The following is a 10000-nucleotide window of genomic DNA, read 5'->3' as shown; positions in this document are numbered from 1 at the left end:
CATTATATCTAATGCTGAACATGTTGGTAAGTGTTTTGTTGTCAAGTGCAACATTGTGCTATAATTTATAAAGCAAGGGTGTGGACACTTGAGGCTTTTTAAATTGAGCAGATTTTTTTGCAGATATCTGAAAGAATTTGACGTGCTATATTGTAACAATGATAGTGAACCCTAACAACAGTATTCTACTTGTAATGATTTGAACCTACATGTAGGAATCCTGGGGGTGCAGGGATGGCACAGTGGTGAGAGCGCTCGCCTCCCACCATTGTGGCGCGGGTTTGATTCCCAGACTCTGCGTCATATGTTGGTTGAGTTTGTTGGTTCTCTGCTGTGCACCGAGTGGTTTCCTCGGGTACTCTCCTCAAAAACCAACATTTGACTTGATTTCTGTTACCGGTACATGTAATAATTTATTATTGTTAATTTCAGTTTACGGTGTCCCCAATTGGTGATCCAACGCTAGAACGACTAGACACTTAAATAAAGTTCCTTTCCTCTCCTTTCCTATCGTAGTTAAGTGAAGTATGATCACCTGGGTGATTGTAACATTTCCTCAGGAAGACTGTTTGGAATGACATTGACTGATGTTTTGATAACCTGAATGGAAGTAGTCTTTAATAGGAAATTTGGTTCGATAGATAATTATATCTATAGACAACAACTATCTTTACTGCTTTAAAATAATGAGTTACAAATACAGACTACCCACAAATAGCAAAGCTAATTGGGGCAGGTACAAGACAACGGGGAAGACGTGGTTACCCTGGCAGACAGTCCACGCATAGGGTCCGCCTGAAATGAGGCATTATCTGCCTGCTGGCATCAGGGCTGAATTGCATATGCAAGGCTGCTGCCTAAGAAAATTGTCCGGGAGCCCTTCGGGCTTCCAACATTAAAAGTTAGTAGCCCGAGTCATTTTTTCAAGAGCTCAGAATTAACTAATTCCAGCTGGGATCATATTTACATGTGAGTGAGGATTAATCAAGTAAGGCGCTCGTTTGGGCTACTTGTTCAGAAACCGTTAGGCAGCAACCTTGATATGATACTGTACTGTATACAAATACAAGTATAATTAATATAAATGTAATGTAATGTAATGTAAATGTATAATTATTTAACAATTATTTTCTGAAGGCGAAGTGATTATCGGTGAATATTCACTGATAATCACTGAGCCTGAGGCGAATAATTGTTTTAGTATAAATACACAGGTGATTATTTCAAAAAAGAGAAAAAAGAACATTTCAACGCGAAATCATCTTCAATTACAGTGGCAAAACGACTACTGGCAGCCATTTTGTCCGTCAAGGTGATTATCGGCTGATAATCCGAGATAGCGAACCAATGAGAGTGCGCGATTTTGTATAATCACCTGTGTGTTTATACTAAAAAATTTTAACTTAAACATTAAAACGTCTTTAAAAACAAGTAATATTTAAAACTACTGAGTTATGGAGTCAATTTATTTTTATATGGGAAGACATCATAATGTGTCTTCGAAATGATTTGACCTCCATTTAGGGATTCAAAGCACCTATTCAAATGCACATTTTGGTTAATGGCAAGTAAAGCAACTCATTTAACAACAAAACATTTAAAATGAATTAAACCTGAAAGATTTTTAAAAGCAGAAAAAGGTTTGAAAATGAAACATTAATTTTGTTATTAATCTTGCGGGCTATTATTGTTGTCCTTTTACAGATCACAGTTACGAAATTGTGGCATCTATTCCTCTTACAAGTATTTGTGAGGTAAAAAAGTTTTCCAAGAAGAACTTGCCAAAAGACAAGCAGATGTTTTTGATGGATGGAATTGAAATTGTCTGCAGTAACATTCAGTCTTACAGGGTAAGAAGTCTCAAAATGAATTTCAACTGTTTCACTTTAAAAATTATGGTGTTGCCATGATGATTATCGATCTGGGGCCAGTTCCAGAAAGATGTAATAACTCTATTCCAGGGATAAATGTGCCTTACCCAGCACATTTATCCCCGGAACAGAGTTATTACACCTTTCAGGAACCCACCCCTGTAAAATAATCTTGTCTTTGTCAGGGTAGAATTTTTTCTTGGGAAGTTTCATGCCTACTTGATGATCCATGTCTTTTTAATGTGAAAGGGCTATTTTAGTATTCACAATAGTTGAGCAATTTCTCACCCACTGATTGGCAAACTTTTATCATCAATAAGAGTACAGATACATACAATTTTGATTTAGGTGAAGCTGAAAGTATCAATATGGAGAATTTGCTAGACTTTAACCTGTTTGATTTTTTGACTTACATAATTATAACCTCAGGTGAGGAAGTTGAGATATGTTCTGAAAAATGTTCCTACCTCAAAATGGCTCGATTTTCACTAAGCCTTGAACATTTTTTATCATCTCGAGGGTTTTTATGCAAGTATTGTCAAATTTTCAGCCAATGAAATTTTATCACTTGTTACTAGTAGCTAATGCACCTACAAGAAAAGTTATGGGCGATAAATTGTGCCAGTTGGAATAAAACTGCATATATTTTAGTGTTGGCATATCATATCTGTTCATTTAACGGGAGAATTATGTCCTTTTTCATTTTTGATATTGTAAAAAACAAATTACCGTTAAGGCAGTTTTAACGTGTCCTCTTATTGATGAGAAAAAATTTTGTCGTAACATTGTCAAGGTTGTTGTGGCTCCATGAGCTGAAGGTGCCTTCAGCTTGTGAATATGTTGTAGTTCAATTTTTTTGACTGGTTTCATTTTTTTTAACCAGTTTAAAGCTTTTTAACTGGTTTATATTTATCAACTGTCTAAAAAAACTGGTTTATTTTGATCAACTGTCTCAAAAGGGATTTTCATTTTTTGGTGGTGTAGTTAAAACACAGGGACTTTGTTTTTTAGGGGGTCTGAAAAAGAACAAGGCACTCCTTTTCTCTGTTCTACTTCTCCTACAGCAATACTCCTCCCTGATCTTCCCCATTGCCTCTATCTACCCCACCTCTCCTTCAAAGCCCATTCTAGGCAGCCACCTCCTTGAATACCCCTTATACCTACCCCCTACATCAATTCTCGCAGACATTTCATACTTTTCAAGAGTTTTCTTTTTAATCACCCGAACTTCTTTGTTCACCTGAACGCTGTTTTCTGGTGACCATTGTATACTCAGTCTGTAACTCTCTATCTGCAGCAAGTTGAAAGTTGCTACCTCTTCCTTATTAACCGTTTCAGAGATGGTAGTGTCATCTACTTCTTTTCATAAGTGTGTGGCTAAATCGTTAACCATGACTGATTTTGGCTGCTGGCTGATTTCTGGAAAAGCGACAACCGTTTTTTTTCGTATTTTTTAAAAATTTCCTGTCCAATTAACTGCCTGGTTTGGTTTGTTATATGTACGTGTAGTGAGCCTCTTAGTTTTTCCTTGCTCAATTCCTGGTGAACAGACAGTAATGGACTTGTGTGGAGTAATAACAGACCTTTTTATTTCCAGTTCTGTTTAGGCCTTCAGAGCACCACAGATGCTGAATCTGTTATGAAAGTTATTCTTCGAAACTCAAAAGTTGTAAGTTTTTTTCTGATATAAAAAATATTGTTGCATTCATGTCTTTAATTATCATCTCCACTTATGTCCAAAAGGTTTGATCAAACCCCCAAATTAAAATGGCTACTATAATGTCAAAAACTTGTATAAATATAAAATAAGTACAGTCAATCTTAAATGCAAAAAAATTCATAACCAACTTTAGACTGTCAGGCATGGCTCTTATACACCTTATTCCAAAATGGCCACCATTTAAATATTCTTTTGTTTTTATTCAAATTAGCCCTTGATGTTTCGTTCTTAAGCTTAAAATTCAAAATAATATTTTATCTTGAACGAGGCAACAAGGGTCAATTTGTTATCCGCATAAACCAACGGCCATTTTGGAATAAGGTGTATAAACATTCCCTATGGAAAGCCTGTTGACTACAATGCTGTGGTTCAGCTTTTTGCGGAAAGATAGCCCTGAAGAAAGCATTCTTGTTGATCCTGTCTTTGACAAAACACAAAATTGAAAAAAGATAAAATGCAGTGTATTTTTATCATAGTTTTATGAAATGCAAATTTGCATTGCTTTTGCGCAGCTTTGTTATAATTATTTTGATGCAAAACTTAAGAGTGACATTTTAACTTTAAAGAATGTTTTTTTGCAGAGTTTTCGGGAGTTATTTTGCTTTTCGCACAAGTTTGCAATCCTTTTGCCACAATCCTGTGATATTTTGGACAGCAGTGATGCTTCAAACTTCTACAAGTTCAAAAGTAAGAAGATTGTACAAGTATCTCTATCAGGGTTATGATAATAATAATAATTATTATTTACTGTAAAATTCTTAGTGATCTTTAAACAATGCTACAAATTATTGCTTTTAAGTCAGCTCTACTGTTTCAAATCTTTCTTCATTGGTTCATTTTATTTCACGCTAATTACAGAAAAAGGTGGGCTGACTAGAATTTAAGAAACTAATACTCATTCTTTTCAATAATTGCATAGATGAAATAATTTTACCATCTTATCTACTTCAGAATAACAACACACTGACCTCAATTAACATGAATTTGAAGAGCTAGAGATGATTATTCTTAAACTCAAGTTGAGTTTATTTTCTATTTTGCCGTTGTAGTGGAATATGACAGGCTGAAGCTTTTTCCTTCAGAGGAGTGGAGAATATATGGTAAGTATGGTATTTGTTATTGTTATTTTGTTGTCTAAAGTGGCACTGTAATTGCTGTTTTTAGGTCAAACCTGGGTTAGAATCTGTACAACATTCCTTACAACCCTCAAGATTAGATATGAAAATTAATACGTTTGTTGCACAAAAAGCTACCAGTATTTGTATTTAATTTTTGGCAACTTTCTGCAGACACCATCTCCAGCCAGTTTTTGCAAGTAGTAGCTTCAGTGCACTTCAATTGTTATTGGCAACAAAACTACACCATTATTTTTTGGTCTTGATTGATGCAAAGATGTTTTTAGTGTTTTGACTGAATTAGCCTGACACTGGCCCTTTAAGCCTTAGTGAAGAATAATCAACTCCATCTTCTGATCAAGTGGAACTTTTCACCTCAATGACAGAAACAACACCAAAGTAATAGTTAACACAGATGATGAAATATTTGTTCTATGAATGGCTTATAGGCTAGTGATTTGTTCAAAAAACATAGACTGCTGCTGCTGGCGAGCTAAATTTAACTCTATTTCTGTCTTTAACAGAAGTTACTATTGTTTCGTCAGAAATCATCTCAGCAAGTTCTGCAAGAAAATTCAATTCATCAGAAAAAATCGTGATGATGATAATAACGATAACGATAACGATAACGATAACGATAATGATATTATTATTATTATTATTATTATTATTATTATGAACTGTTATATTAAAATAAATATTAGCGTTGCACAAGGTAATAACATTATTGTAAAATACCCTTGCTTAAAAAGAGAAGAATCATGTACATGACTGTACAACGTACAGTTTCTGATTATTTTTATATTGAGTGTTTGTTTTAAATAATTAAAGTGAACTCCAGTTTAGTTTTGTTTGCAGGAAGTACATTGTATCATTCTTGTTTCAATTTACTGTTTATTGTACCTTTTTCCACTCAGATGGCAGGCACCCCTTGCAGTATCCCTCAGAGACTGCTGTTCCTGCATCTGTGACAAGTGAAGAGCTGATTGATGTGGCAAATTTTCACAGGTAAGAATATACACTTACATGTACAGTTGTAATGACTTCATGACTCAGGTGGTGTAATGTTTAGTTGAATCATTTCTTGCTTTTGTTGTCTTAAAAAAATGGTCTCTGGGAAAAAAAAAAGAGAAAAAAAAAAAGGCAAAAAAAAAGTTAATATAAACCTAGTAGAAAAAAGGAGTGGGAACTTTCCATTTTTCGAACTCTTAGACCATAACTTGACACAAATGCCAAAAATACCTCCCTCCTCTTACCCCTCGCCCCTCCCAACACATTGTTGCTCAGGAAGAAGCTTATAATATTATCTCCTAGTTCAGGGAGAAGGAAGGGGGTGGGGGGGGGGGGGGTAGACAGGGGTCAGTTTACAGTGTACTTTTATCAACTAAATTGGTAAACCAAAGTCAATTTCCTTGTGTAGTCCAGACAGTGAAAAAGCACAGTTAATTTTGAAGCTAACTCTGTCATCATCTCTTCTTTCATTCCCAAGATCTGAATGTTAATTCTCCTTACTGACTGTCATACATTTTTTTTATGTCTGAGTTATGTGAATTTGATGATACAGCCTGACAAAAAAAATTCTGGTGATAGATTTCTTTATTCTTGTTACCAGTCTGCCTAACAATGTATTGAGCTTGTGGGGAGAAAATTTTTTATCAATCACTCTTGGGAGTGCAAGTGCTAATTATACCCATAATCATTTAGTAATAATTTTAATTATAATAATAGAACTTTACTTTCACACGATAATGTTTAAAGCTGAATTCATAGCTCGTGGGTTCGTGCACAAATGCTAATTAGAGCGGTTTTCAAATGAGTGTTTTAAAACCAAAACCAAAGCAATTACTTTGGCCAATCAAAAAGGACGGAGACAATCCGGTAAACTAATCAAAATGTGAAGTAATTGCATGTAGCCAACACATAGCGCGCGAAAATGTGCATGCATGAGCCACGATTGGTTTTGTTTTCACTTCTGATTGGTTGAAAAAGTGTTGCAAGAACTTTGAACCAATTACTGAGTGAAGTAATCATAAACCAAAGCAATTCACTAATTACTTTCGACACTCATTTGAAACCGCTGTAATACAATGTTACAGTACATATCAAATTATATTGGTTTTTGAGAAGAGGGGAAAAGTGAAGAAAAACCTCTCGGGGCAGAGTAGAGAACCAACAAACTCATCACACATGTGACGCTGGATCTGGGAATCGAACCCAGGCAACATTGGTGGGAGGCGAGAGCTCTCACCGCTTCGCCATCCCTGCTCTCCATGGTAACACGATTAAAGCTAAATTCATAGCACCAGAAATGTTGTATACTTAGACTTTGTCATATTTTACAGTTTGGTACAATGTGTTCATGTACAAATTGGAGGGACGTGGTGAAAATTGTATTGTCTGATTTTCTATTGTTTATATTAACAGAGGGGGTTGTTTTCCAGCTGTCTGTTGGAGACATAAGGATAGTGGTGCAGTGTTGTTAAGATCATCAGCCACATGCTACAGAAGGTACAAGTCATTAAAAGAAATTACCATTATCCCACTCACAGTTCTCAATACTGGCTGCTTGCTGAAGAACTGATCACTTGTTCTTAGGAACTTAATTTATGTGAAATAAGACCTATGTTTTTTAAGGAGCAATGATTTTGATGAGCAGTATTTTTAATTCAAAGAAATTACCAGTACTGCTATAAAAGCACTTGAGATCAGACAACATTCTTGAAAGGTGTTTTTCGTAAAGAGTTCTTGTAAGCTCCTCTTATTATTAGTACTGTACTGTATTTTGCCTTTTTTGGAAGTTGATTTTTTCAGTCAAATCTCTGTAGAATGTGTTGAGTAGCCTTGCAGCTTTTCTTAATTTTTAGAGAGATTTAAGTGTACCCCTAGATATCGTTAAAGGCTATTGCCTTTCCCAATTTAATAATGTTATTATCGGTCATCAACTTTGCGCACAGGCTACAGTTTGTATCCATCTACTCTGTAAATTAACAGGGGTACTATTCCTTGTTCAAGACAAAACAAGCTATTTAAGCCTGTAAACTTTTTAGGGGGTTGAGAGACTCCAGATGTCCCGCTGATGAAAAGTTCCTTATAGCAGTCAGTTCATGCAGTGAGGCGTCAACGAACAAGCTCGTGGTGTTTACCGAACAGTAAGTAATGGTTTTCTCTGTCTTATGTGAAGGTGTTTTATTCAGTGGAACGTCCAGTAATTGAGTATACTCATAGTATATAATGGGAATTCTTAGAGGGACCTTTGGTGAGAAATTGCTTTGCTAGTACCATTTGAGCCTTCTGCTTGTACATGGAACCCTTTGTTACATGTTGACTTGCATGTAAATACTATCTTTCCTCTCTGCCCAATTCTTGTGTTGTTCACTTTATTTTTGGCTTGGTAGAGAAGGTGTCCCCGAGGGCTTTCTCTTTTGGTCCCAATACTAATTGTTGTGTACTTTCAGAGTACGACAGTCAGGAGGAGGATTGTTGAACTCATCCCAAACACAGATGACAGGACAACTGACTCCAGAGGAAGGCGAAAGTAAGTTCTGCACCACAGTGTAATAGTGGAAAATACTCATTAACAAGCAATAACATCTTTGATGTTGTTTATGGTCAGAGTGGATTAGAAACCCAAACAGTCACTTACAAATTCAGCCCCATATACACTAGACTACCCCTTCCTCCCTCCATAATAGATGTGAATGGAAAAGGTTCCTGAATGAGGAAAGCATCGAGGAAGCCTGCATTGGTGACATGACACCCCTCTAAACCACAGCTATTAGGCTCTGTCACAGCAATAGCCTTTTTGCTCAATGAACATGATAGATCAAGGGACAAAATTGAACTTGACTTTGACCGAAGAACTGTAGAATTTCTGAGGCCATATTAAGACTTTCAGGGATCTAAATTAACATGAACGACGGCACCACGAGCCAGCATTTCTTTGAGTTAAGCAAGTCATGAATAACGTATTGCTGAGTAAAATAATTATTGTTTGGTATTCGCCAGAGTAAAAATAATGTACGAGTCTCATCCTCTCAAAAAGTATGCCCCCTTGAATTTAACCCTTCCCCAGCTAAACGTTTATAGATTTTACTTGCTAATTGACGGCGCTTTAGGTTTGATTTCAGGCCAGTCCACTTGACTCTAGTGGGATTGTGACATTTCTTGTTTCTGTACAAGTTGAAACTTGCCGTTATTTAGAGATTTATTGCTATGGATACTATAAGTTTTTGAAATTATTTGTTGATAATATTATTCTATATGTCAGCTGCACTTTTGGTGACTACTTGCCTGTACCCACTGAATAACATTTTTCTTTTTTAGCCTTCTTTTACCCAAACACAAAATTCATATATGGTGATGGACTACCTGATTATAGAGCTGTGAAGCAGAGTGCTTTCAAGCTGCAAGCGGTGCTCTCAAGCAAAAAGTAAATCTTTTTTTCCTGTTTGATTTTTTTGCTGTTGTTTTTGTGCGTAGTTGATGGATGGATTGTCTGTTTCTTCTCATCCAGTGATGACAATAAATGGCTTTCATCTTTGGATGACACTGATTGGCTAAGTCAAATCAGCGAGCTTCTGCAAACTGCCACTCAAATTTCGGTTGCCATGGAAAATGACAAGTCATCTGTACTGATCAGCTATGAAGATGGAATCGATAGAACTGCCCAGGTATATTACTGTGTAGTTGATATTATATCAATGGAATCTGAAATAATTGGTTGAACCTATTTTTACTCAATGATTCCACACCACATGCATATTGTTTTCACCCTTTGATGTGACAATTTTAATCTCTTTTTAAAGGTGGCCAGTTTGGCGCAGTTGTTGCTTGATCCTTACTACCGAACAGTGAGTGGATTTCAGGTATTTGCATTTATAAAATTCTTCTTATTTTTATTTGTCTCAAAAACTTTCAGTCATCAAGCCTCATACTGTAGTTCGCTCTTGAATTCACTTTATAAAGATGATAAAATATATATCGCTGCTTATTAACTTTTGTTCTATTAGATTTTGATTCAGAAAGAGTGGTTGTCCTTTGGCCACAAATTTTATGCCCGTGCCCTATCCCCTCAGCCAGCAGATGACCACAGTCCTGTATTCCTTCAATGGTTGGACTGTGTTTGGCAGGTACGAGTAATTTTCTGCTACCCTTAATTACGATTAATATGCTTAATTAATTAATTTAATATAATTTAATTTAATTTAATAACTAAATAGCTACATTAATAACTCATTATACATTAATTAATAAGTGATTAATTCATAGTAAATTGAAATTTAACTACTAAATTT

At 35.7% G+C, this 10000-nt stretch overlaps 1 protein-coding gene across 2 annotated transcripts in view; it reads left to right on the top strand.

Annotated features, from left to right (window-relative positions):
* LOC138027173 (myotubularin-related protein 7-like) overlaps positions 1–10000 on the top strand; it is a 36008-nt gene that overhangs the window by 9204 nt on the left and 16804 nt on the right. For both annotated transcript variants that reach the window (XM_068874705.1, XM_068874706.1), the window contains exons 4-16: positions 1–26; positions 1705–1850; positions 3469–3540; positions 4173–4278; positions 4641–4691; positions 5624–5714; positions 7131–7214; positions 7754–7855; positions 8162–8241; positions 9030–9135; positions 9220–9376; positions 9512–9571; positions 9716–9835. The exon at positions 1–26 is cut by the window's left edge and continues 153 nt beyond it. In XM_068874705.1, coding sequence (XP_068730806.1) covers positions 1–26; positions 1705–1850; positions 3469–3540; positions 4173–4278; positions 4641–4691; positions 5624–5714; positions 7131–7214; positions 7754–7855; positions 8162–8241; positions 9030–9135; positions 9220–9376; positions 9512–9571; positions 9716–9835 — 1201 coding nt within the window. The remainder of the gene's footprint in view (positions 27–1704; positions 1851–3468; positions 3541–4172; positions 4279–4640; positions 4692–5623; positions 5715–7130; positions 7215–7753; positions 7856–8161; positions 8242–9029; positions 9136–9219; positions 9377–9511; positions 9572–9715; positions 9836–10000) is intronic.

Source organism: Montipora capricornis, chromosome 12 (genome assembly GCF_036669925.1).
Source record: "Montipora capricornis isolate CH-2021 chromosome 12, ASM3666992v2, whole genome shotgun sequence".
Taxonomy (NCBI): domain Eukaryota; kingdom Metazoa; phylum Cnidaria; class Anthozoa; order Scleractinia; family Acroporidae; genus Montipora; species Montipora capricornis.
This window is presented reverse-complemented; position numbering and strand designations above follow the sequence as displayed.